We start from the raw sequence: 27,825 nt of genomic DNA on the forward strand, positions 1-27,825 counted from the left end.
TTTTGTTTTTTTTTAAGCAAATTTGTTTTGGCATTAGAAAGAGGCTACTGTATGCGATCGGACAAAAGGACTGCCAATCAAGGGCATCTGGCTGAAGAACTGAACTCTTGACCACTATTACAGGAAACTGCAAAAAGCTGATGATGTCCCAAAGCAACTATGCTGAAACAAACTAAAACAACAAAACAAAACTGGTGAAGCGTTTGGAAACCTTGTCATGAAAAGTTAAAATGAGACTTTCTCAGTGTATTTTCCCTCCCTGAAAATTCCAAACCAGCATGTTTTATAAACACGATCTTCAGATTTAAAAATCAGTGACCTGAACTATTTATATTTGAGTTTAATTTGACTTCACCGGAGACAAGCTTCTTGGCAACAATTTGGCGTTGACTTTGCTAGAAAATTAGGCCGCTTAAGACACTTATCTTGATGCATCATTAACTAATGGCACCTTAAAGACAGATTTATTTGGGCATAAGCTTTCGTGGGTAAAAAACCCACTTCTTCAGATGCAGCTGAAGAAGTTGGTTTTTACCCACGAAAGCTTATGCCCAAATAAATCTTAGTCTGTATCCACAAAAACAACAAGGAGTCTGGTGGCACCTTAAAGACTAACACGGCTACCCCCTGGTACTTGACATCATTAACTAATATGACTTCGCAGTCAGTTTAGACATGGACAACGTGTGTTCAGTGTTTGTTCCAACTGCTCATGGCTAAACTTTTCCTGCAATCAGCAGACAAGTTGTTGCACTACCTGTGCGCTGTCTATGCTGGTTGTGAAATCATGTTCTGCATCATATGAATTAGGTTGTAGCTTCCTAGGGAAGACAAGCTCCTTGTGCTGTATTTGAAGAGTTGAAGAAGAAAATAGGTACTGCTTAAAAGGATTGTCTTGAAGTTTTAGTAGAGATTTCTGTTGACTAAAGCCTTGTACAACTTTCTACTTTAGACTGTCTTGACTATACTGGGATAGTCATAGTAAAACCCAATAGTTCTGAGGTACTTACATTGGTCTAAGTGTTTTATATCAGTATAGCTATTCCTATAAGGAAAGATGAATAAACTATACAAGGATAAACACCTTTATACAGGCATAACTACATCCACTCTAGAGGTTGTACGGGTGCAATTAGATTGGCTAAAAATCCTATCTCTAAATTAATTCATTAGTTTTGTGTATATAGATTAGGCCTAAGGAGGAATCACAGAGCCATTTCTGAATCCTCACCCTGTAAATATGTAATTAACAACAAAATAGCAATTGGGGAAAGATTTTTAAATGGCTGGAATTTTTTCAAAAGACCATAAGGGAGATAAATGTCCAAATCTCACTGAAATTCAATGGAATCTGGGTGCCTAACTCTCTTGGACTCCTGAGAATACCAGCCTATCTGCACATATATATTTTGACTAAAGCAAAATATCTCCATTCTCAGCCTAGGTCAGCATAAGGTTGTCTTGTAGCAAGCCACCTTTCTGTGTTGGTGGAATTTTAACTCCCTGACCACCTGTATAGCGTATTAAAGCTGGTCCAAAAATAGGAAGTACATTTTGCCAAGCAATTGTTTTGTAGAAAAATATTGAAATTTTTCAGATTCTTATTTTGGGGATTTCCCTCTTTTCGTTTTTGCTACCGGAAAATGGCCAGGGGCAAAAACTGGAGTTCTGACTCTTCAACACTGAGAATTTTCAGTTTTCGTTTCTTCTCAGAAATTAAACTTCCCGCCCCCCCGCCCCCCAAAAGTGTGGGTTGTGTGGGGTGTCTTTTTTTTTTTTTTTTAAAGGCTGTTGGTTTGGAATGAGAAATTCCAGCCTGTGTGTAGGCGCAGAAGGTGGTAGCAGGTATCAAATTTCCCGTTGGGGCAAAACATACCAATCTTATATTAGCTATGCAGAAACATTCCCCCTTATGGTAACCTCACTAGGGAAGTGGAAATAGCTGCATGCTTACCCTATGTGAGCTCACTCCCTAAGCCTGGCGACTATGGAGATGCAAACAACTGTGAACATTTAAAAACAACCGAACAACCCACAAAACAAACCCCCAAAATAGCCAGAAAAAACAGATCTCAGTGTAATGCTGCTTAATATTTACCAATCCCACCCCCCATGTGTTAAATCTGAGCAGCTGTGATCAAAATAAATGCAATAGAATGTCACTGCCATTAGAAGTGCAGAGGAGCCTCCATGTCTCCTACAGTGCTTGAGAACTGATGGGTTTTAAAAAAACCCAATTGTAAGGCCTTGCCAAGGCATGCTTTGGCCATATCTCTGCTAGGACATCCCTAATGCATTGCATTGGGGCTTGCTTAGGTTTGGGAGAAGACTGAAGGCGAGAGAGAGAGCTCAGAGGTGAGTGCATGCCAGTGCTGCCCATTTTGTAGAGCAGAATGGAAGAGGCAGCTCGTGGAGGTTTTAGCCCAACAAATGTTACTGACACCTGGGTGGCAGGGGATCAAGTGTGGCAAAAACTAGTTCTTCATTGCTAACTAGTCTGTCCTGAGTTAGAAGTGAGGACAAGGAACAGTTGGTCGCCATTGGCTTCCCTGGGTGACTAATAGGAAGACCAACAATGTTCTGTTCTGTATGAGGTGGTCACTATAATGTACCCTTTCTATCAATGCCCTTCAGGCAGACTGATAAGGGAACACTGGAGCTGCCACATTTGAACAGATTAATCTTTCTCCTAGTCTGCCATCTTAACAGTGGCTAAGATCAGATGCTTCAGAGGTTTCTATTCAGTAGATAGGAATCGCCACTCGGGGTTAGATCAGGGTCCATTCAGTGCAGTATGTGGTCCTTGACAATGGCCAGCTCTGGCTGAATGAGAGGAAGGTGCAAGAACCCTTCAGTAGGCAGCTATAGGATAACCTGCCCCTAACAGTCAATAGCTAGAAGCTGGTTCATAACCTGAAGGTTTATATTGCTTTTGAGATTTTTGTTTCATTTACTGTGACTCTGGATAGTTTTTGTAATCCCTATCAATGTCCAGGGTGATCTGCTCTGGTGAAAAATATCTAAGCCACATGAGAACCCCATGAAGGGTGTAATGTGTGATTTCTCATGATGTGCCTGAAAATGGAACTACTGATCCCCTCTCAGCTACAGCCAGGACAGTGGGGGTGGCTGTAGCTTGGAAATTTTTAGATTCAGGCCAGCGCTCCCCACTCAAATCCTGCAAAATAGTTCCATATAAATGCTGCTATTTGTAGGAAATGTTTTAGGTCTGTGCAAGAAAAGATGCTTTTGAATCTCTCTGCAAAAAACCCACTTTATTTTCTAGAAACTCTGTTTTAAGCCTCCTGGTCTTTTTTTTAAATCCCTGCTGTATTGGCCTATGTGGAATGGCCCAGAGTCACTAGTGGCTTTGGGTGCCCAATCTGAGACACCTTAAAGGGACCTAATTTTTTCAGAAACTGCTGATTGCCCACCCTCTGAAGCTCAGACCCCATTAAGGTATGTCAAGTTGGGCATCCCAAAAGATGAAGCAAACAAAACCCTAATCATTCTGAAAATCCCTGGCCAATAAGTGCACTCAAAAGCATTTAAGAATGGAAAAACTCTGATCATTGCAAAACTAAAGGGTCTCTTTCCCTCCCTTCCGCCCCCCCCCCCCCCACTCCTGCAACCTCAAATTTACCTCTAGGAAGATCTAATTATAAAACCTAAAACTAATGAGATTGTTTTCTTGACTGAGTAAAGTGTGGTTTGAGAGCAGCATGAAATATACCACAACCTGTCACCCATGTTCTATGCAAAGGGAATTCATCTCTGTCTAGTTCTGAGTGACCAGAAATTGAAGCTACTGCTGTGGGTTCCAACAAAGAACTCAGTGGCTTAGAAACCGAACCCTTCCTTCAGTCTGAAACTGGATCCTACAGCCTAGGAGGTGGACTATTAGTTGGGGCAGTGTGGAGCAACTTGCATTACCACAACCTGTCCTGTTTCTGGGCTTGCACTGTTTGGGATTCACTTAAAAATAAAGCTAAAATTTCATTGATTTACTGAATGAAAAACAAGGTGCCTTTACAGTGGGGGTTTTCTACGGGTTGCTTCACTGCTTTTTGTGGGTCCTTTGTTTTGGTTTTGTAGCCTGATCTCCAATTGGAATATTTTAAATGAAGCTGCATATAGATATAGAGCTGTTCTTAGATCCTCAAGCTACTTTGGAAATGTGTGCATGCACTACAGATATATCATATATGTACAGTCATATATGTACAGTCATAATAATCCCCTAAAGCCCTCACCATAAAGTTGCTGGCTGTGAAGGATTTTATTTATATTTTTCTCACATTTGGCCTCCATACTGCATGAAAATCTAGCTCTAAAAGGCACTTTCCTGCTCAGAACTCAGGCAGCGCCTTGGAGAGGCCTGAGAAAGTTCAGGGCTTGTTGCCGAGGTGGAATCCAGCTGGCTTCACTTGAGCTGCCAACCTGATGCAGTCCTGTTAAAATTCTTGGGCTCCTTGGGTGTCTTGTGGTGGAGTAGGCTCGACTCTAACATGGTGGTGATCTTCGTCATTGGTTTGGAAGCCAGCTCCTTCAGTTTCCGGGCATCGAAACGTGGTCTGTGGAGAAGGGGCAAGCGGCACCGGAATGAGAATCCCTCCTCTTTCCTTATTCCTTTTTCTTCCTCTTGCTGCTTTCTCCTCTTGAGGGCTGTCATCTGATATAAAATGGCGTCCCACATTTTGGTGGCCCTTGATTTAATCAGCCTGTTGTCTTGGCTGGCATTACCTTGAGAGCATTCTGCTTTACTTCCTGCTTCCTCCTGTTCAGGCTTGGCTGGCTTAGTTTCTGGGAATTGGGGCTCCTCAGGTTCCACTGTCAAGTGCTTCTTGAGGCGAGACCATCCACCAAGCTTGGCTGTAAGAGGTCTGGCCTTCTCCACAGATGGTGGTGGAGGCTCAGCTTTGGGGGAAGGACTGGGAATGGTGGCTGTTGGCTGTGGTGGCATGACCAGCTCTTCCTTTGCTTCTGTGGAGAAAGCCCTGGTATTGTCAGCTGGCACTTTGGCTTCTTGAGCTGTATGGGGAGTCATTGGCCTTAGGCTTTTGCTGTGTGGCTCAGGGAGTTCAGGAACCCACTCTGTTCTGGACCTTGCTGTGTCACTTCCTGGGGTTTCTGGTCTACTGAATTGGGGATCTGGCATCCGGGGACTGAGGAAAGCAGTCCCAACAGACTCTCTGGGAGTTGAAGACTTAAGAGTTTTGTAGGGGGGCTCTGCTGTCATGGTGGGAAGCATGGGGTCCTTTGATTTGGGAGTAGCAGCTCCAGCCTCATCAGCATTGAGAGTGACTGGTGCTGGCCCTGCAGGTGGCTCTGTGTTGCTTTTGCCAGTATGGGCTGCTGAAGGCTGCCTGTCCTCACTGCTGAGGGCTGTAGAGGATTGGTCTGGTAAGGGGGTCTTTGCTCTGGGTGCCTGTACGCTGTGGACACAAGCGTGCACTTTGGTGACGTGGGTAACTTCCACCGGGGCTTCTATGACAGGTGAGATGGAAACAGGAGGGTCAGGGAAAACGAATACACAATGTGCCTGTGGAGAGGGCAGCTGGGTGGGCGTGTCTGGTTTTGTCATCCCTTTTGGTTGCCATGGGGACTGCCTGTGCACAGGGGATGCTACTGGAGAGACGGAGAGCTTGAGGTGTTCAGAGATTCTCCTCTGCTCAGTTACTTTGAGCGTGAATGGCTTGGCCTTCGGGAAAGGAGATGAGACGTGGTGGATGACTGGCTTGATGGAGAACCGGGGAGGGAGGCGGATGGTGATGTGCATCGACGTTTCTGGGGTCTTCAGCGGGGATGAGCGCTCGCAGTGCTCTAGGTCTGGGCTGGCCTCGCTCACTGGGGAGAGGTTGGACCGGAAGGATTTGGCTTGCTGGGAGGCTAGTGGTGTATTTTTCTTTGCAACTTTCTTCAAGAGTCTCTGGAGCCTAAGATTGTCCTTACCGGGTTTCGGTAGTATGGCAGGGGGTGGAATCTGTGGATGGAGGGATGCTGGCTCGTCAGGTGGTGTTACCGTGATCAGCATTTTAATTCCCTGAAATGAAGCACACAAAGCTTAGAGCTGACATTAGCAACTGATCTGCTTAACCCTGTGCATGCTGCTGTGCTGTTTGCGCATGCCATGGGGCCACAAAGATGGGTCTGCTGGCAGGAGACCCCAAACATCTGTCTGTAGAACTTCTGAGTGCTGTCCCAGAGGTGTCTGGTCTGTTTCAGAAGCAAGGCTTTGTCTGGGAGAGGGAGGGACATTGTACTAGTGCTTTTACCCTCGCCCTCTCAATACAACCAGTGTCTAATCGATATTTCTCCACATCACTCGCACACAACAAAAGAGTACGAGTGACCACCAGTTTAGGGCTATGGGTCAGGATTTGAGATGTTAGTAGATTGTTAGAAGCAGGGGTGCTGGAACAATTTTTATGGTGGGGCTGCTGAGAGCCATTGAACCAAACTGTAAACCCTGTGTATGATGGAAACCATTTCAAGCTGGGAGTGCAGCACCCCTCCTTGTTCCAGGACCTATGGTTAGAAGCTTGCTAAGCATCTATCCTCACGCTGCCTGATGCTAGCAAGTCCCTTGCTGCCTCAAACACTAAAATGCATTTTCCTTCCTACTCCCACAACCCTAGTGATAAAAATTAGCTCTAATTTGGCCTTTAGATCAGATGGTATTGCCTGTTCCTTCAACTCTGCATCAAACAAGACCCCTTGCTCTGAGCTGTCTGAAATCCCAGTCTGAACTCTGCAGCTGGAACCATGTCTACAAAAATTGTTTTTGAGTTTCCCCTAGAGTACATCCAGGCACCACCCCAAAGTCGGGTGACCAGACAGCAAATGTGAAAAATCTGGACAGGAGGTGGGGGGTAATAGGAGCCTATATAAGAGAGACACCCAAAAATCAGGACTGTCCCGATAAAATCGGGACATCTGGTCACCCTACCCCAGAGGCTGGCAATGCCCTAAGCTGTGTGAACCTCCACTGCCCCAGCTCTCTTCCCATTCTCAGCCTGGGCTGCAACTTCTGTGACCCTGTCTAGAAACCAAAGAAGTTCTTCATGACCGATTATAGCTGCTTTGTGTAGAGATTACCAGCAGGGGCAGCCGTGTGATCTGAGCAAAGACTGGGAAGTCTATGCAGGGCAATAGCATAGCTAGGTGGGGAGCAGGGCAGCAGCTGCTCTCCGACTGAGCAGAAGTGGTGCCTTTTTAATATATTGGTGCCTTTTTAATTTTTACTCACCCTGAGGCACAGGTCAGGTAGCGCTCCAGGTCTTCGGCGGCACTTGGGCGGCGGGCCCTTCACTCGCTCCGGTCTTCGGCGGCATTTTGGTGGCGAGGGGGTCCTTCAGTGTCACCGAAGACCGGAGCGAGTGAAGGACCCGTTGCCAAAGACCCAGAGCGCGGCCTGACCTGCCGCTAAAGACCTGGAACGCTGCCGGGTGAGTACAAGTGGGTCGCGCCTTTTTTTATCTCTGCTCCCGTTGCTGGGGTAGGGAGTGAGGGTGAGCACCTGGCTTATTCCATCCAGCTCTCCCTGACACAGGCTTCAGCTCCCAAGTGTCACAGTTTAAACTTTTTTCCTCCAGTTATTGCCAGCTTCACAGTTGCTGAGCTTGCTTGGCTAAGAAGTGAGGCACAAGTGAATGGATCTGTCAGCTCCCACTGCTGGATGGTGTCAAGTGTCCTGAAAGAAGGAATGAACGGGAGGAGGCTGGGAGCGTTCTAGGGGCTGTAAGGTGCTCTACTCCTTTTTGGCAACTGCCCAGCTCGTTCCAGCTTTTCTTGTCTGTGGTAGGTAAAATTCTAGTTTTGGGCCATGGAGTTCTAACTCACCTGGTCCCAGCCTTTGAGGAAGGTAATGCAGTATGCTGCATCAATGTTTCTAGAGGTGCAAGCCTTAGTTCACTTGTAAACTACTCTGAGCAAAACCTTTTGATGGGTAGAACAGATGTTTCCACTTCAATGCACATGAGGCTTAAACAGCCTTTGGCTGCGTTTGCAATCTGTCTTTCAGCACTGGCTAACTACTCCTGCTGGGAGGCTGGCCTTTTGCTTGCTTGCTACAGAAATTTCTGGCAGGTGGAGTGGTGAAGAAAAGGGAGGGCTAAAGCAAACTCTAAAGTTAAAGGCTCTTTACTTCCCCACAGGTTCCAGTTGCCACCCTAATTCCAGCAAAATCTCAGCAGGAAATATTTTCTTTGCACAGCTGGAGCTGTTCTCTAGGCTGTAAGGAGTGTGGTGGCTTGTCGGCATAGGCAAAAGGCAATTGCTTTGTGTATGTGCCCACACACAAAAGCCACACAGCATTTTGTGAGGAAGCCTTGAGGGGGACTTGTATATGTTAGATGGCAACTGCTGGAAATTCGAAGTACCTGATCACTTTTAAGCAAAGCCTAGAATTAGGCGTAGCTCTATTCCAAGAGCGGCTCTTATGTGTGAAACTCATTTGACCGAAGAGGGCTAGAAATCCCATTCCCCATTGTTCTGTTTCACAGCATACATGCACAACTTGGATAGAACAGATTCTCCTGCTGGAAAGTTGCACCAGAAAGCTACTTTGTTAGTATTCAGAATGCAAAAGAACCCTAAAACAGAGATGCAGCTCCCAAAGGCAAAGAGGCACAACTTGCCCCACCTTCCCGTAGACGGGCTGGCTGCTGACTCTGCTGGAACACTTGGCTATGGAGCCCTGTAACCTGCAAGCAAGATCAGAGAAGCCTTCTCCCAGCTCCCAGAGTGATAGCTTGCAAGTCCAACAGAGTCCTCGTTACACCAAACCTACCACACATCCCCAGGGTTGGGGGTCTGAAAGACCTCAAAATGCCTGACTTAAGCTTTGCACGAGTGTTGCTACATTGCTGTCATTGCATGAGCGTAAGCTCCTACTTGAGCTATGCTGCACCGGCGTAAAGTGGATTTACTCTGGTGCAGTTGGCTCTGGTAACTTACTAGTGCAAGGTGCAATAGTGTATGCCCAACTTCGCATCAGAGACCTGCCTCTGGCTACAGCTACGCTATGAGCTAGGGATGTGATTCCCCTTGTTTGGGGTACACTTAAATAGCAGCGTAGCAGCAGGAGCACTGGGTAGCAGCATTGGCTGAATAGTGCTGTGTACAAATCTGCCTGAAACTTGTGAGTATGAACTCAGCACATCTGTGCCATTGCTGCTGCAACCTATGCCACCATGGCTATGCTGCTATTTATGCTCAATGTAGCTTGCTTGTATATGTATGTGAGCAGGGGAATCGTAAGACTATATAAGAGGTTTGCACCCCTTTGGTATCCACGTAGTTACACCACTGCAAATGTCTTTTATGCAGGCAGGACCTCCTAGGCACCTTTCTTTAAACCTGCTTTGAGCAAAACACACTCTACATCTAGGGAATATCTGGAGTGTAGCCATGGGTAGGTCTTTTTTTTAAATATATAAATCTTCTTATGGCCAGCAGTAGACAGACCTCTAGCTGGCTAAAATATTGCCTGGTGTGCTAAAAAAAAGGGCATTTCTTGCTGTTTAGACTGACTTGGGGCTCTTATGTTTCCTGGTGCCAGTCACTGAATCTGAAGCTATAAAGCTTTGTTTGAAGCATCGCTGCATAAATGACACAAGTATCACCACTCTCTCTGAAAAGGAACCAAAATGCCACTTTAGCTTTTAATGGCTTGTGACCCATGGAGGGGGACAGGTACATGGGAGGCACCAGCCTTTGTTTTGTGTAGCTGTACAAAACAAACTGATCTAAGCAAAAGGAGGCAGGTGGAAACACATCTCCCTCCCAATAGCGTGACGCCTCATGGTAGAGTTGACGACTTTCCCTATGCCCCAACCCCCGAAAGTGACGTCTAGGCTATAGGAATTGCTACACTGGATGAGAGCAGTGCCTCATCTAGTCCTGTATCTGTCTAATGCTTGCAGCTGTTTCAGAGGAAGATGTCGGGTTCCCCGCAGCTGGGAGGTAATCAGTCCAGTGTGAAAGTCTTACTCCCAATAGTTAGAAGCTGACTTATATACTGAAGCATCTGGGTTCATATCTCTTCCAATGCTCTTGATTTTTTTTTTAAAAAGATCCTTGCTATTATAACTCTAAATATTCTTGTTTATCCATGTAAATGTCCAATTTTTTTTGAATCCCACTAAATCCTTGGTCTCAGTGATACCACATGACAATGGACTCCACAGAGTGGGAGTGATACCTTTCATTACTTTCAAATTTGCCGCCTTTCAGTTTCATAGATTTGTGTGTGGGGGGAGGTACGACGACATGTTTTTGTCACGAGATCTACCATCTGTGTCTCCCCCACAGAGTTCTGCATGCTTTCTGGAGAGCTCTCTCTTGGAGCAATCTGTCCTCCTTGTAGGAATCCCTCCCCTCACCCCTCCCAGTGCTGTGTATTGGAACAATAGCAGAGCAAAGAAAGATGCATTGCTTTGCTTGGTCTTATTGACTGCAGCGGATATTTAAAAGGGATTCATTATAAAATTGAGGGGGAATGAACTTCTCAAAGAACCCAGATAGCTTGTGAAGCTTCAGGAAAAGCAAGTGAAATGAGACTAAGTCCATGGGATTCTTAGTGTTAAGTGTGTTCTTCATGCTGATGCACAGCCTGAAGGCTGCCTGGTCTTGGGATCCCTCTTATGCTGCTCTACTGTGCTTAGACGCTTTAATCAAACTTAGTCTCTAGTTTGACCTTTAAACAGGGGAAGTGTCCATGTGGAAGAGTCATTAACTTCAAGATGGAGAAGTAATTTGGGCTGCTGGAGTGGTGGCACAGAATCAGCTGTTCTGTGCGGAAGAATGAGCTGAGGGAACTTGATCCCTTTGTTGCTGCAGCTGGTCGCCAAGGGAAAGAAAGCTTTGCTTTAGTATTTTTCTTGGGCTCAGAGGGGAAGACTGGGGCAGCGTCCCCTCTAGCATCTAAATGATGACTCCTAGGGACGAGCTGACTACATTGAAATGCATCTCTCTCTCTCTGCCAGGGTAACATGACCAGTTCAGGACCCTTGCTGCTGTTTCTGGCAACGGGCAGGAGACCGATCTCCTCATGTCACAGTAATAGAGCAGCAGAATCCAGAGGCCTTGAGAGTGATTTGATTCTTCAGACATTCTAGGCTCCCATTCTGGGTTGCAAGCAGCTCCTGTAAACAGGCTGAGCCAGGGTATAGGGGCTGTAAACCCAGGAGGAACACTCAAAAGATATGGGGGGTGGGGGAGGGAAGCATCTTGGGCTGACTATCTGTAGCCCAGATTATCACTCTCACTAAATTTGTCCTTTGTTCTGTTTTTCTTTGACAGCAGAGCTTGGTCCTGACTAGATGCAACCCTGTACTCAACGCTGATGCTTCCTCTGCTATAAGGGAGATCACTGAAGGATGTCTTTCTCCCAGTCCTTGGCAGGCAACTTCTCTCTGCTCCAGAACAGCCTGGCTGTATCCTCGAGTGGGAGCATCACCCCACGCTGCTTTCGTGTGGATGAAAGGAACATAATCAGCTGGCTATTGTTCCTCCCTTTAACTTTCTAAATGACTCTTTGCTGTTTTGTATTTGGCTCCTCTGGGCCCTTTTGTTTCCATGCTGGAGATGGGAGGCCATTACTTTGGCCCTCTCTAATCTCTCGAACACACGAAGAGAAGGATCTGCCAACTTGCCTAATCAAGCAGGGGGTAGAAGGTGTCTCAATAACCAATGAGAAACCTCCAGCTACTAACTCTTTGGGGGTAGGAGGGATAAAGCTGAACAGAAAAAGATTATTGGGTGTGGTGGGAATGCTCAACAGATGAGGTTGGTGGACTGATTTTTAGAACCACCTCTATTTTGGCCTCCATAATCCGTTGGAGCCACAACTGTATTGGCAACCTAGATCATCTTATAGGTATCAAAGAACCACCATGTTCTTCTGTAAGTGGGGAAAACTTATCACCTGTTTGTTTGGTTTTTTTTGTTTGTTTTTTTCCCCCATCTCTTCACCTGTGCCTCTTTGCTGTGAACTTTAATATGAGGTGGGGAAAACCTATATGACTGACCCTCTCCTCGGCCTCTGTGTGGATGTCCAGGCCAGGTTAGTCTATTCCATCTGAATACAAGATTCTAATCCAGACTTTTCTAATTCTACAGCCGTTTCCATATTGAGGTGGTCCCTTCACCTGTCCATCACAGTGCCAATCTCTTCCAGACCCTGACTGTCCCATGTGAACAGTGGCAGCCCAGACTTTGGGTTTGAGCCCATGCAGTAGCTCTTGCCTTTTGGTCTCCACTGATGAGTCTGAGGGTTCCTTTTCTATTTGCTGCATACTCAAACCCACCGAGCTCATCTTTTTAACATGAGCCCCAGTGGAGCTGTGTCCAGTATTGCTGTCAAAATGCATCAGCAAACTTTGGCCTGTGCTCCTGTGTGTGGACTGTGTTGGTGCAGCTCAGAAACCAGCCATCTTCGCCACTTTCCTTCACCCATTGGCACTGCCTAGGTAGAAGGGTGTTCTGGGGAGGTAGGGGCTGCTTGTAGGGGTGGGGAGAGCCCTTGGAGATTAGTAAACCTCAGACCTCCATGATAACCCGACAGGATTTGGTTTGCTCCCAGTCCCTGCAAACTAACTCTCCTGGGTCAATTTGTAAACTCCTTCATGTCCTCTAGCTCACAGTCTTTGGCACATCCCTGATCTCCTCTCATTTAAAAATGTTTCTGTTCTTCCCCCTGCAGCTTGCTTCTGTTCTCCTCAGATAGGAACTCCTGCCTTATGGGGCGCCTCTCATCCCTCAGTTTGCTTACTGCTTTAATTGATTCTGTCCTGGATTTATTTTCGCGTGTGTGAGCATTTAATAAAATGTCTGAGGAAGATATTGTAACAGTTGTGGCTCTGAGGGTTTCACTAATGGTCAAAATGGTTCAGTTCATACAATAAAGTTGTTTCCAACGTCTCTACTTGTCCGGCTACAGCAAAATGTTGGGGGAAGCAAAATTTCCCAGCTTCTCTGAAATAAAGAGAAGAGGAGCCCAGCAGATACTAGAGAGTTTAGGAAAAGATCCTGCCATTTAAAGTTTTCTGTGGTAGGAGAATTTCTGACTTTCACCAGTAGTGGGGAATCGGGTGAGTAAAATGATCAGATCCTATTTAGGGAGTGGATAAAAGATGGCGGCTGTAGCATAGAGAATTGTCTAGTTTTTAAGAGAGCCTCTAGAAGGAGCAGAAAGCAAAGCTAGTTATCTCGGTCCATAGAGACGGTCATGGTCAGTTCTTTGGCTGAAATGCGAAAATTTAACACTGAATCTAATTTTGGAAAGCGTTGGGCACGCAGCTCTAGGTTAGTGAACCCGTGGCATCACTTCACACGAAGACAAAGCCGCACTGAAGGACAGAATGAGGCTGATAAAGATAAATGCCGTGGCTGTGGGTTTTTGTCTTCGGATGGTTCCAATGTTGCCAAACCCACTACAAAGGCCACTATGCCAAAACTAATCAGCCTTAGCAGTCGTACCACCCTCTGCATGTACAGGCAAAAGCCATGCAGTGCTATCCTTGCCCATGCTATCCAATAATGGTTGGGGAAAGGCTAGTCTCCTATTCAATTATGTTGTCTGTTTTCAATACCTCCACAGAAGCCTGAAACTAGAAGTCTTTCCAGCATTGCCTTAGCCAAAACTTTTTTTTAATCTGGAGAAGGCCTCTGCCCCAACACACCCGTATCCTTTTAATAAAGCTCAGAATTAAGATGCTGCTTTCATCAGAGCACTGAACTTTTCTCTAGGAATCTCAAGCTGGCACCTTGCCCAACATTCAGTTCTATTTTGGAGGGGTAGGGAAGCAGGGAGACCTCTTTTTATGTGCCAACAGCATGCTTTCATAGCAAAACGCTGAACAATATCTCTGTGACATGGGCTCTCTTTAGCAAGAGTTACTCTGTCTGGCGTATTCACCTTCCCTCCCCCACACTTGGGCCCAGATTCACAAAGGTACTAACTCCCACTGGGATCATTGGAAGTTAGTGTCCAATTACCTCTGTGAATCTGGGCCGTTGAGTCTTGGGTCAAGTCACAACTGGTCTCAGTAGAAACAACGGTCATAGTCAAGGAGCTGACTTTAATGGAGGAATGAACAGATTTCATAGCTGCTTCTGTAACCCACGCACCTTCTGGGGGTGGTGTTCAGTCCCACTTGTAATGCCAACAGACTGGAGTTGTCAGCAGGCAGTATCAAACCAGGGACCTCTGGAGCTTAGTGCATGAGCCTCTACCACATGAGCTAAAAGCCAAATGGCATTTAGCTCATGTGGTAGAAGCTCATGCACTAAGCTCTAGAGGCCCCAGGTTTGATCTTGCCTGCCGACGACTGGGATCTGTCAGGATTACAAGTGGGGCATTCTCTCTCGAGTGTTCTCGGTGCTACTAGACGTAACGAACACCACACCCAGGAGGCGTCTCTAGTGATGGGGAGGGAGAGAGAAGACCCAGGAGAAATTGGGCCTGAATACTCTCTGGTTGCTTTCAGGAACTACCTGAAACTGGGACTTTTTTCCATACTTCATTTAACTTTCATACTCACTAGAATTCCTTTCCCTGGGGCTGCAGTGTGGACATGTAGCTGGCATTGGTAGTGGTGGAAGCCAGCTGACAAGATCATTAAGCAGGCAAAGGATTTGAAGGCAGATGGGGCCTTTAATGTTCTATGAGATCCTGATGTGAAACTCGGAGAGGCCCAAGAAGCTGCCTAAGGCTGCCAGACCTGTTCAGTAGCGAGTGAATGGAAGCAGAGTGGAAGATGTGGTACTGTTAGCATCAGAGCAAAGAATGCCCCAACACTTTCTGCACTCTCCTCCTCACATCTCACCCCTACACACAATGCCCACTCCCACAGAGAAAATCCCTATGAGAAGCAGGCCCATTGGGCAAGTTCTGTCTGGCTGTAATTTCAATAGAGTACTTAGATGGAGGCCAGAATAGCTCCTCTTCTGAGTGCAAGTTTGGTTTGCACATGGATTTCACATTGGCCCATTTTCACTGCTTTAGTATAGAGTCTGCTACCCTTATTCATGTTGTCTACTACCATCGGCGGTGATTGGTCCCCACTGACTTCTGTTGGAGTAAGTGTGACAGAATGGGCCCTTCTGTCACATTTACCCCTGTTCCATAAAATGAAACTGCTCCCCATCTATCTAGATGTTAATATAGCCGTCATCACTAGCAGCTGAGACCCTCCCAGACATTAATGAATTTATCCTCATGACCCCTGTGATGTAGCAAAGTAGTATCCCCTTTTTATAAAGGGGAAACTGAGGCACAGATTAACCGCTTTGCTTGAAGTCATGCAGGAAATCTGTGCTGGAACTGGGAGCTGAATTGAGATGGCTCGGGCCTTAGTCCAGTGCCTTAACTGCAAGATCATCCTTCCTTCTCTTGTGTTGCTTTAACAATTCCAAGCTACGTTCCCCTAGAATGCTGTCAGGTGAAGCTTGAATCAAACCCTACGTTCTGAATGCCACACCTTGAATTTGATCCTTCCAGATCTGAACTCTGGACTGAGCCAGTGGGTGTAACGAAAAGAATAGGGATCATTTCTTTTACTAAAACACGTCCACTTCAATGCCGCTTTCTCGAAACAAATCGATGCACAACGTCTGGCACTTTTGGCGAGCAATGCTAAAATAACAATAACACTGAAACATGTTTTAGTTTCAGCCTTCACAGCAGTGACTAAAATGACAGACTAAAAAACTGATGAAAATAATTTGAGAAGATCCTTGAGTATTCACTATTTCCAGGGCTTGCTCTGTTTAAGGTTGAAGGCTGGATTTGAACTAGCTTCTGTTTCTAGCTGTAAAATAATTGTAGGTGCAGTTTTGTGATTGCACTTATGCATGCTCACAATTTACATAGTGAAGAGTCTGATTGAAAGCCCCTTGAAACAGACAGACTCCTACTGGCTTCAATGGGTTTTGGATCAGGCATTAGCGAACAGCCAAAAGCAGGGGAATTAGGTAGATTTCTAAGTTAAATTAATTGGTGGTTTTTTGTTTTGATTTTTTTTTCTTTTTAAATTGCATTTGTACCTTGTCCCCTCTGGAAATGGAAGCTGGTGTCTGAAAATTTGGTCTGAATGTCAGGTTTTCCTCCTTGGAAATATTGGTGGAACTCCCACAGAAATAGTACTGGATAAATGTTTTGAAAGCTCTCAGTGCAAGTATACTGACATATCATCCTCTTTTGTTGGGTCTAAGAATCTAAGTACTGCTGGAATAAACTTTTTTCCCCTAGCTGTATAAAGAGTGGGTCTGACATTGACCAAAAATATATATAATAAATAATTTATAGAATTTAAGGCTAGAAGAGACCACTGTTGTCTAGTCTGACCACCTGGATTACACAGGGTCTAGAATTTCACCCAGCGAATCTTGCCTTGAGTTCACTAATGGTTGTATGAATAGTTGTGTGGTGGTTGAACTAGAGCATATCTTTCAGGAAGACATCCAGTCTTTGTTTAAAAACTCGAAGTGATGGAGGATTTGCAATGCTAAACTGTTTAAACTTCATTTTCTTTCTTTAAATAACAGGGTAAAAGACAGGGAAAACTTGTCACTCCAATCCCGGTCTCTGGCATGCATGCATGAATGGTTACAGATTACACAAGAATGAAAACAACTCTTCATCCCACAGTGTAATCAGATGTTTTATGAAGTTTGTAAAAACCTTGGATAATTCTAGTTGATGTCCATCTTCTTAATGTTGCAGAACTCTGCACTGCCAAGTTTTGTCCAAAAGTAGCAGTAATGAAGTCTGTCTCTGTGATATTTCTGGTTTTAATAAAACCAGCAACTACTAAGTGTCAAGTCCAAGATTTAAGAGAGTTATGGCATTGACTTCAATGGGAACAGGATTAGGCCCAGTTTGAATAAAGCATCCCTTGCAAGTTTCAAGTCTGATTTCTACACCAAAGAAGTCTGGATAAGCTTCAGACAAGTATGTGACCTTTCCATTCCAAACTGAAACATCAAGATTGCTGGAAGTTTGCCAGTCACTCAGCACTGGCTGGAATCTGAGAATACCCCTGAATAGCTATTCCACTGCTGATCCTTCAACTTTTGTTCCTCATCTCTGGTTTACATAGGATGATGTTTTAGAAATTGGATCTAGCATTCTTCCTGTAGGTTGCTTGGAATTCATGCTGGGTTGTGGTGATCAATTTATAGATGCACAAAGCCAGATCTTCAGCTGATATAAATAGCTTCATTGAAGTAAACAGACCTATGCTGAGGATCTGGTTCATGGATTTTAAGGCTACAAAGATCTTATATGACTACTTGCATAAGACAGGCCATAGAGTTTCACCCTGTGATTCCTGCATTGAATCAAATAACTTATGGTTGAACTTTAGAGTATATTTTTTGGAAAGACATCCAGCTTGATGGAAAGACGCCAAGTGTTAGAGAATTTACCACATCCAATGGTTAATTACCTTAATTATTAAAAATGTATGTCATTGTATTTCCATTTTGAATTTCAACTTGACTTCAATTTCCAACTGGTGGATCTTGTAACACCTTTATCTGCTATATTAAAAAGCCCTCTAATCTTCTCCCAGTATGGGAACTCAGAGTCTGTGATCAAATTTCTTCTTAATAGTGTCTTTTATTTAAGATTGGAGATTCTGGATCAGACCAATGGTCCATCTAGCCTAATGTCCCGTCTTCTGACAGTGGCCAATGCCTGGTTCTTCAGAGGGAATAAACAGAACAAGCGATCATTGAATGACCCTTCCTCTGTCATCCATTCCCAGCTTCTGGTAGTCAGAGGCTAGGGACACCCAGAACATGGGGTTGCATCCCTGACCATCTTGGCTACTAGCTATTGACGGATCTATCGTCCATGAATTTATCTAATTCTTTTTGGACGCCTGTTATAGTTTTGGCCTTCACAACATCCCCTGGCAACGAGTTTCACAGGTTGACCATGCATTGTATGAAGTACTTCCTTTCCTTTGTTTTAAATCTGCTGCCTATTAATTTCACGGGGTGGCCCCTGGTTCTTGTGTTATGGGAAGGAGTAAGTAGCACTCACTTTCTTCACCCCATTCATGACCTCTATCATATCCTTCCTCCTCCACCCCCGCCCAGGTCGTCTCTTTTCCAAACTGAACAATCCCAGTCTTTTTAATCTCTCCTTATATGGAAGCTGTTCCACCCCCTTCATAATTTTTGTTGTTCTTCTCTGTACTTTTTTCCAATTCTAATGTATCTTTTTTGAGATGGGATGACCAGAACTGCATGCAGTATTCAAGGTGTAGGCGTACTATGCATTTATATAGAGTTGAATCATGATATTTAGTGTCTTGTTATCTATCCCTTTCCTAATGGTTCCTAACATTCTGTTCGGTTTTTTGACTGCAGTTGCACATTGAACAGACGTTTGCAGAGAACTATCCAGGATGACTCCAAGATCTTTCTTGAGCGGTAACAGCTAATTTAGACCCCATCGTTTTTTATATATAGTTGTGATTATTTTTTCTAATGTACGTTACTTTGCATTTATCACCATTTAATTTCATCTGCCATTTTTTTGTCCAGTCACTCAGTTTTGTGAAATCCCTTTGTAATTCTTTACAGTCTGCTTCGACTTTAACTATTTTGAGTAATTTTGTATTGTCTGCAAATACTTTACTCTTAACCTCTTTTTCCAGATGATTTATGAGTATGTTGAACAGCACTGGTCCCAGTACACATCCATAGGGTATACCATTATTTACCTCTCTCCGTTCTGAAAACTGACAAAATTCTTACCCTTTTGTTTCCTGTCTTTTAACCAGTTATTGATCCATGAGTGGTCTTTCCCTCTTATCTCATGACTGCTTACTTTCAGAAAGCCTTTGAAAAGGTCCTTAAGCAAAGTCCAAATCTACTGGATCACCTTTGTCCACATGTTTGTTGACCCCATCAGTGAATTCTAATAGATTGGTGAGGCACGATTTCCCTTTACAAAAGCCGTTTTGACTCTTCCTCAACAAATTGTGTCTGATAAGTCTGTTCTTTACTGCCTACGATGGCATGTAGCCAAACTGCAACTAATAGCAGCAAATATCTTCAATGGCCAGTGATGGGACGCTAGATCGGAAAGGCTCTGAGTTACTACAGTGAATTCTTTTCCAGGTGTCTGGCTGGTGGGTCTTGCTCACATGTTCAGGATCTAACTGACTTGCATATTTGGGATCAGGAGGGAATTTTCTCTCGGATCATATTGGCAGAGATCCTGGGATTTTTTTTGCTTTCCTCTGCAGCATGGGGTCCACCTGGGTCACTTGCAGCTTTAAATTAGTGTAAATGGTGGAGTCTCTGTAACTTGAAGTTTTTAAATCATGATTTGAGGACTTCAGTAGCTCAGGTTAGGGGTCTATTTCAGGAGTGGGTGGGTGAGGTTCTATGGCCTGCAATGTGCAGGAGAACAGACTAGATCAGTGGTTTTCAAACTGTGGGTCGTGACCCAGTATTGGATCATGGAATGTAAGGCACTAGGTCATGGCGGCTCTGGTCAGCACCACTGACCGGGCCATTAAAAGTCTTGTTGGCAGTGCTGCCTGACTAAGGCAGGCTAGTTCCTACCTGTTCTGACACTGTGCTGTGCCCCGGAAGCGGCTAGCAGCAGGTCCGGCTCCTAGGTGGGGGCGCCATGGGGCTCCGTGCGCTGCCCCTGCCCCAAGCACAGGCTCCGCACTCCCATTGGCTGGTAGCTGGGGGGGGGATGTGCCTGCAGGCGAAAGCCGTGAGGAACTGCTTGCGCACCTCTGCCTAGGAGCCAGACCTGCTGCGGTCCGCTTCCAGGGTGCAGCGTGGTCTGCCTTGCCAGGATAGGCAGGAAGCCTGGCTTAGTACCCTCGCTGCACCACTGACTGGGAGCTGCCCAAGGTAACCCCATGCCCCAACCCTTGCCCCAGCCCTGAGCCCCCCCAAACCTGGAGCCCCCTCCTACATCCCAAGCCCCTCATCTCCTGCCCCATCCCAGAGCCTGCACCCCAGCCCAGAGCCCTGACCCCCTCCCGCACCCCAACCACCTGTCCCGGCTCAGAGCCCCCTCCCACACCCTGAACGCTTCATTCCTGGCCCAACCCTGCAGCACTCACCCCCGCACCCCAACCCTCTGCCCCAGCCCTGAGCTCCTCCTACACCCTAAACCCCTCATCCCCAGCTCTGTTGGGTCACAAGCATCAACAATTGTCTTCAGCTGCATTGCCAGAAAAAAGTTTAAAAACCACTGGACTAGATGATCATGATGGTCCCTTCTGGCCTTAAAGTCTGTGAGTCTATAGTTTTAACCAATTTGCCCTGTCCTGAAGTTAGACCTACTGGCCTGTAACTGCTAAGATCACCTCTGGACCTTTTTAAATAAAATTAAATAAACTAAATAGATTGAGCTTCTTAAATCACTCATTGCAAGGTGTTTTCCAGGCCATGAATCAGTCTTGTAGTTCTTCTCTGAACCCTTACCAGTTTTTCAACATCCTTTCAACATCCAAACACTCTTGTTTCAAGACTACAGGCGGCTGAGTGATAATTTTTCTTTGGGCCTTTGTAGTTTGAGATGGCAGGTAAGTTACTAAAACATTGTATGGAAAGGGAACCGGTGACGACTTGATATTTTATAGTACCAAATGAATCCGGGAGATTAGTGCTTCTATATAAAACATCCTCTTTGACAGATGGAAAGTTCCATTGGCTAAATGTAGCATGAAGATCTACTATCAGATAACACCATCACATGTCACTAGACTTTGCTTAGCAAGATTTGGCATCTAAGCTATTGTCGATTTGAAAGGCTGGTGATGGACACATGGTGCCAGGATGAATATTCTGGGATGGCCATGCTAGATGGGGAAACCAATGTGAGGCTTTGTAAGTTCACCTTTCAGAGCTGCTACTCTTCTCAGCGATCGCAATCACAGAACATTTCTTAGCTGCAAGCTTGAATCTATGCACTGGTTACCCCTGTACCTGGAAAATGTGAACTTGAATCTTGGCACTAGTGTATTGGCATATATATATATATATATATATGGAACCTACTGTCCAGAGAGGCTGGAAGTTTGAATCTGACTATACTGGCATGTGGATATTGCATTTCAAACAGAGGGGCATGTGTCCTGGTTCTATGCTATATTGATTCTCCCACAGAGGCTACAAATCCTGCCCTGTCACTAATATGCTGGCATATCTCCTGCTTCACTCCTGGCATTTGCTGATGAGCATGGCATTCAGTATGTGGAGGAAAAGCTTGTGGCCATAGCAGAGACATAAGAAGGCAAATAGTGAGACCTAGACACAATCACAGTGGTAAGTGTCAAAACAACTGGTGGTGACTGAAAAAAGTGAAATACCAGGGCAAAGGTCAGTTATTTCAAATAAAATGTGGTTAGAGAACCTCTCTGCTACCTATATCAACCCAACCCTAGGCTCACCAGGAGGGCAGCAACATCATCAACACAAAACACCTTCTCTCCACTCTTGGATAAAAACCTCACAATGCTGCTCAGAAATAACCATCCTGTCTTGTGCCTGCACTATTGTGTGAATTGTCCAAAGTTTGTTGAGTTAATCTCTCCTCCATCTTTGCTGTGCATCTGGTGCTCTGGTGACCAATGGATGGTATTGTCCGTTAGTCAGCAGAGAGTTCCTTTCAATCTCCCATTCTCATGACATGATCCATCCGCAGTTGCTTTTGGCTTTTCCATGGTCTGCAAGATGCCTTTCACCTTGGTTTGCTCTCTTACACCTATGCTTCTCCACATAACACTTTCTCCATACCCCAATGTCCTAGTCAGAGCTTCCACACCAGCTTCTTGGAGAACACTGTGCTTTTGTGACAGGCACCTCGATTGGCAGCACACAAGTATCAAAGCAGCCATCAGGTTAAACAGATGAATGAAAAACCATTTTCAATAGTGAATGAAACATAGCAGAAGTGATTTTTCTAAGGTCCCCAAAGTAGCTTCAGAGTTCAATCAAACTTACTCTCTCCTGCTTGGTTTTAGAGCTGGTGGAACGTGCTGGGATGACAGAATTCCTCTGCTTATCCAGCACGACCACCAGCAATCCGAGCTTTCTCATTTGCTCCTCCTAAGCATTAATGTACCTCAAATTGGACTAACAAGGACCACTTCTAGGAGCAAGGGGATAGTTCATTTTCCATGCTCATTCAATCTTCTGAGACTGACAGCCAGGGTAGCAATGGTGACAGTGGTGGCTTTGATGGGTGGACACATGTTCACTAGGTATTGCATTGAGATCAACTCATTTCATGAAAGTCACTAAAGAACCTTCAGGTGCTGGCCTCGCCTGTCCTGGTTCTAAAGGTGAAAGGCTCCATATTCTATTACCAGTCCTGTATCCATCCAGTCCCCTTATTTATTTTGGTGCATGCAAAAGATGCATCTAAAAATGAAATACAACTGAGAATATTAACAAAGTAACCAGCCACAATGGGCAGCACTTCAGGTCGTGTATGTCATCATAGCTCCCTTGACTTTTACAGAGCTAGACTGATTTTCACCAGTTGAGGATTTAGCCCTTTGTTTTCCCCTGCTTGATTTATAATCATTGTAGATGATCAGCATCCTTTGTTTATTCCTGCTGGTTAATGAACTTCTTGCTTTCTGTTCTTTGCTGTGACATTTCGATAGCTAAACTTTCCCCTCACAAGGAGGTGAAGCCCTAAAGCGGGACAAAAATCCCTGCTGCCAGGATTTCACGTAACTCCCCTAAATTACTAGGGCAGGTGCTATTACATCTGGAAACCGAGAGCTGTGGGAATGGCAGGGAGCTGGTTGTAGTTCTAGATTCTCACGGTGTATCTACCCAACACCATCTCTACTGGGGCAACTCATGTTCCCTGGGGGATGATAGGTCAACTGTGGATTGACAGAGCAGAGCACACACTGGCTATGCTGTATGCCCCCTATACAGAGGTGGAGGAAAACTCCTATAGGAATTGGATATGCTAGATATTTACTAACTGAGAGCTCCCCCTACGCTGGGGGACTTCTCAGCTGGATGGCTCTGGCTGCTTTCCTGCACCCATGTATCAGAAAGCACATAAAGAGGCTGGAGAAGAGTAGAGAATCTGTCCCTGAATGTTTCTATTGGCCTGATGCGTGATATCAGTGCTTCATGTAATCTGAAGACCAAGGATTGTGAAATGTAAGGGAAATAGATCTCTCTTTATATCAGTGATGTCCTCTTCCCAGCATTTAGATAAGAATTCAGAAACACTGGACTCCATCTGTAAGATGAATGATTAACTTCAATAGGTCAGCCAATAGAGGGAACACATGGAAAGGTCTGATTCCAACTCCTACACACAGCAAGCATGTGATGCAGTATATTCCTTATGAATACCCCTGACTAACCACTCTTGGCACAGTTCCCTATTGAAAGGAGGTGCAATGTTTGCTTAAGTTTATTCTATGGGTATTTTCTTACGGTCTCTGTCTCTATATATATATTCATCCCAGGCACCAGTTCCTAATAAAAGGTGAAAATGGGTATCAGGTATCCTGCTCTGGAAGAAAAGTTTGTGCCATATAAAAATACAGCAAACCTTCTCCGTAAGAGTTGAGATAAGCAGCAAAATGTCCTTTATCTAGATTGTTTGTGACTCAGACATACACACATGAGATATAGTCACACCTACATTTGTTTTCCTTAATGTCATCTTATAGACAGATAGAAGAGATGTGGTTTAATAAGCCATGGAGCTTGCCACAACCTCACTTAATTAAGTCCCATAGATCTTAGACCCTAATGTAAGACTGGACATGAATGATCATATTCCATTGTTTGAGGTATTAATTCATTAGAAAGTATGGGATTGTTTGCTGCCAGTAGCTTATTCTTCATGTTGGTGATGGTGTACAGAGGACAAGATGTTGTTCTTCATGCAGTTCATGGATGATGCAAAGAATAGAGAGATGGGTCCAATGAGCAAAGATGATGTGTGTAAGAAAGAGTGAATAGAACAAAAAGATAGGATAGAGAGCAGGCAATACAGAAAGCAGAGAGATGGTCAATGGGGAAAATACCATAGGTGATGTATGAAACAGATGCATGGAATCAAGAGATGAAACAAGAAATAGACACCTTGTACGTGGATAACATATGGAGCAGATGGATGAACCATGAAACAAATAGTTTAGATCAGAGGTGGGCAAACTATGGCCTGTGGGCCACATCTGGCCCGCGAGACCATCCTGCCTGGCCCTTGAGTTCCTGGTTGGGGAGGCTAGCCCCCAGCCCCTCCCCTGCTGTCCCTCCTCCCACACAGCCTCAGTTTGCTGCGCCGCCAGAGTTCTGGCCCCCCGCTCCTGCCGGGCAGCACGGCTGGCTCTGGCTGGGCGGTGGGGCTGCAAGCTCCTGCTCTGAGCGGCAGCTGGCATGGTAAAGGGGGGGGGGGGCTGGATAAGGGGCAGGAAGTCCCGGGGGTGGTTGGATGGGGCGGAGGTTCTGGGGGGGGCAGTCAGGGAATGGGGGATGGGGGGTGTTGGATGGACGTAGCAGTCCCGGGGGGCCTGTCAGGGGGCAGGGGTGTGGATGGGGTTGGGGCAGTCAGGGGACAAGGAACGGGGGGGTTGGATGGGTCGGGGGTTCTGAGGGGGGCAGGCTGTTTGGGGAGGCACAGCCTTCCCTACCTGGCCCTCCATACAGTTTTGCAAACTCGATGTGGCCCTCGGGCCAAAAAGTTTGCCCACCCCTGGTCTAGATATATATGGTTATTATTATGAAGGAGGAATGAAGCATGAGCCAGAGATGATATACAAAGAGAAGACAGAGAATGCATACCAACTACAGATATGAGGCATGAGCCAGAGATATGATACAGTCATGATCCAGATGATCATGGAACAAATTGAGACTGCACGAATCAGCTAACTTCTCTTTCAGAGAGACGGTGCATGGTGCCAATTGATCATGTATGAGGAAACCTATATCATGCTAGGAACAGAAAGATAATGCATAGATTAGGATATGTTTTGCATAGCACGATATGTATACATGAGCTACTCAGAGACGTGATTCATGAGGTAAGGAGGTAATGCATAGAATGTATAGGCAATATGGGGAGCAGCTAGATGACTCATTGAGCAGATGGGCCATGAATGAAACGGAGAAAGGAATTGTGGAACAGACGAATGATGCAAAAAGCACACCGATATTGTATGGAGCAGCTACACTATGCATGAGGCTTATGGACAGCGCCAAGAACAGCTGTGTGGATAAAGTGATCAGAGGGGTGTTGTGAGAAAGCATATTGATAAGATGTTTCACAGAGCAGATGGACCACATCGGACCTGATCCTCCACCTGTGGAGTCAATGGGAGTTTTACTATTGATTTTTTCAATGAGACTCAGATCAGAGCCATAGGGAACGGATCCAGTAGATGATGCACGGAGTAGATACTACAGATATTCAAAATGAAGCATGAGCTGAGATTAGATGCATGGAGCATATGGGTGAGTCAAGAAGCAAAGAGATGATGCAGAGAGACACGGGATCAATAGTCCACCAAAAAAATCTATGTCTGTTGAGGGGGAAGGGGAAGGTGCAGTAGGAATGCCTGGTTCCTGCCACTAGGTCGGAAATGACTTGGCCTCAACCCCTGTCTGGACATTTCCCCTTAAGTGGGATTTGGTAGGGCAATTCAGGCCCTCTCTCTCCACTGGGCCACAGCCCAGGGAAGTAACACTGGCAGGGTCCTCCCTCCAGGGAGTCTAAGTTTGCCACCATGGACTACTTCCTATCTATGTGCTCCTTCAGTCTGGGGTGTGGCCCCTACAGTCCAAACATACTAGTTTCACAAAAACCGTCCAGAGAGTCAGATCTGCTTGTTCTTCAAGGGGCTGGTAGCTGGAGAAAACACTACCTTCCACGATCTGTGATCCCCTCTCAGGCTCTCTGGTCCCCCCTCTTTGCCTGATTTCCCGGAGAAGTATTTGTCTCTCCTCCAGACTGTCCCACCACCCTTTGCCTAGGCTTCTGAGCTTCTTTTAACCCCATCCTCCAGCCACAGCACGTGCAGCAGGCCTACGCTGGAGCTACCTGGGCCTAGTATTGCCTTTTAACTCCTTTTGGGCCCGGGGTGGGGTTTGAATACCCCACAACAACCTACATCAAAATGTTTGCCTTTGGCATGGCAGTCAAAACAATCTGGGTTATTCAGGTGCCTCTAAGAGGAATTGAAAGGCCCTTGCTTCCTTGCAGGTCATGCATGGACAGCCGGACTAAGGCTTCGCATTTTTGCAAGATGCTCAGTTTGTTTCCATGGAAGGACTTCAAACAAATGCGCCAGATCCTCAACTGATGGAGCCAATGGAGCTGCTCAGATTCATACCGGCCAAGGCAGTGGCCCAATAGATTTCCAGATGATTTCTCTTTTTATTTTTGGGGGTGGGGTGAAAGTCCGTAAATTTTCCTTCTCTGCTTCCAACTAAGGGACTGGGTCAACTGACTGGAGACAGACACCATGCAAGCAGGCACTGTACAGTTTTGTCCTGTACATAGCTCTACCAGTGCACTTCAGTCCTTGAGCCCTCTACCATAGAGTAGGACAAAATGCCATGTCAGCACTAAAGGCACACTATAATAGGCAAGCAGTTAGTCAAGTGAGACTAGCAAATACACTCCCTTCGACATTGCCAAACATGGTACACCGTTCGTATAAAAGAAGGGGAGATGAAAATGTGGTATTCCCTTACATTATATCCATGTGCCACTATCTGATGAAAGGCAGTATTTCCTGGAGAAATGCCAGCCATTTGGTTGCCTAGGGGCAATGATCTAGCCAAATGTGGCAAAAATGCTTAATAATGCTGAAAATGCCACAGAACTGTGTTCATTGCATTAGTGCTTTCAGTGGCACTGAGATGAAAAAACCCAACATTACATGTCCTAATAACTGTGCACCTTTGCTAGGGATTCCCCCATCTCACCTGTGTGGGGTTTCCAACCCAATCCATACATGAGTCAGATTCCTTCTTCCCCTGTGTGAATTACAGAATAATTATAGCACTGGGGACAGATGTGAGCCCTTTCCACTTTTTAGCAAGAGCTCCCTCCTCTCCAGCTAACCCTCAAGAATCTTGTTTCAATATATTTCAGGGGGAGAAAGAGGGGGAGAGGAAAAACCAGCCTACATCTAAAGAATGAAAAGCTCAAAACACAATTTTTGCTTTTGTACGTTACCTGGTGAGTGCTGAGTGATGGTTAGAGGCTGCAGCTTGTTGCTCCCAGCTCCGTGTGCTTAAAAATCCATCTGAACATCCTTGGTTTGGACTCTTCCCTTCCTACAAATGGCAGGGAGAGGGGGAAGGAATTGATCCATGATGCATGCCAAAAATAAAAACAGCCCCACAGCTCCTGACCTAAACGTTTTCTCTGCTCTTACCGGCTGATAGCAAAGAGGGCTGCTAAAGCTGTCAGCCCCACTGGAGGGCATGGTCTATATTGCTGGGGTCCCCTGCCAACTGGAGGTGGAGACGGGGGAGGGGATGTGTGAGTGAGGTGAAGCCTGAAGGCTTAAAGAAATGGAAACAGTGTCACAAGGGTTGTATTAGGTTTCAGAGTAGCAGCCGTGTTAGTCTGTATTCGCAAAAAGAAAATGAGTACTTGTGGCACCTTAGAGACTAACAAATTTATTTGAGCATAAGCTTTCGTGAGCTACAGCTCACTTATATAAATCTCCCCACTGTATTTTCCACCAAATGCATCCGATGAAGTGAGCTGTAGCTCACGAAAGCTTATGCTCAAATAAATTTGTTAGTCTCTAAGGGTTGTATCAGCACTGCAAACCT

The 27,825-nt window shown here is 45.5% G+C and overlaps 2 protein-coding genes across 7 annotated transcripts in view; one reads left to right on the forward strand and one right to left on the reverse strand.

Annotated features, from left to right (window-relative positions):
- LSP1 (lymphocyte specific protein 1) overlaps positions 1-12,852 on the forward strand; it is an 81,655-nt gene extending 68,803 nt beyond the window's left edge. For 4 of the 6 annotated variants that reach the window (XM_038407105.2, XM_038407110.2, XM_038407108.2 and 1 more), the window contains one exon: positions 11,305-12,852. The gene's annotated coding sequence lies outside the window, so the exon portion shown is untranslated. The remainder of the gene's footprint in view (positions 1-11,304) is intronic. The other 2 variants (XM_038407107.2, XM_043517801.1) reach the window with 1 other exon arrangement.
- On the reverse strand, positions 1-27,561 carry LOC122460854 (proline-rich protein 33-like). The gene is made up of 2 exons (XM_043517800.1): positions 27,218-27,561; positions 1-6,043 (listed from the first exon to the last, which is right to left on the reverse strand). Exon 2 carries the CDS (start codon positions 6,032-6,034, stop codon positions 4,424-4,426), a length of 1,611 nt encoding a protein of 536 aa, XP_043373735.1. The 5' UTR covers positions 6,035-6,043; positions 27,218-27,561; the 3' UTR covers positions 1-4,423.
- Between the last annotated feature and the right edge of the window lie 264 nt (positions 27,562-27,825).

Source organism: Dermochelys coriacea, chromosome 6, assembly GCF_009764565.3.
Source record: "Dermochelys coriacea isolate rDerCor1 chromosome 6, rDerCor1.pri.v4, whole genome shotgun sequence".
In the NCBI taxonomy this organism is placed as follows: Eukaryota; Metazoa; Chordata; order Testudines; family Dermochelyidae; genus Dermochelys; species Dermochelys coriacea.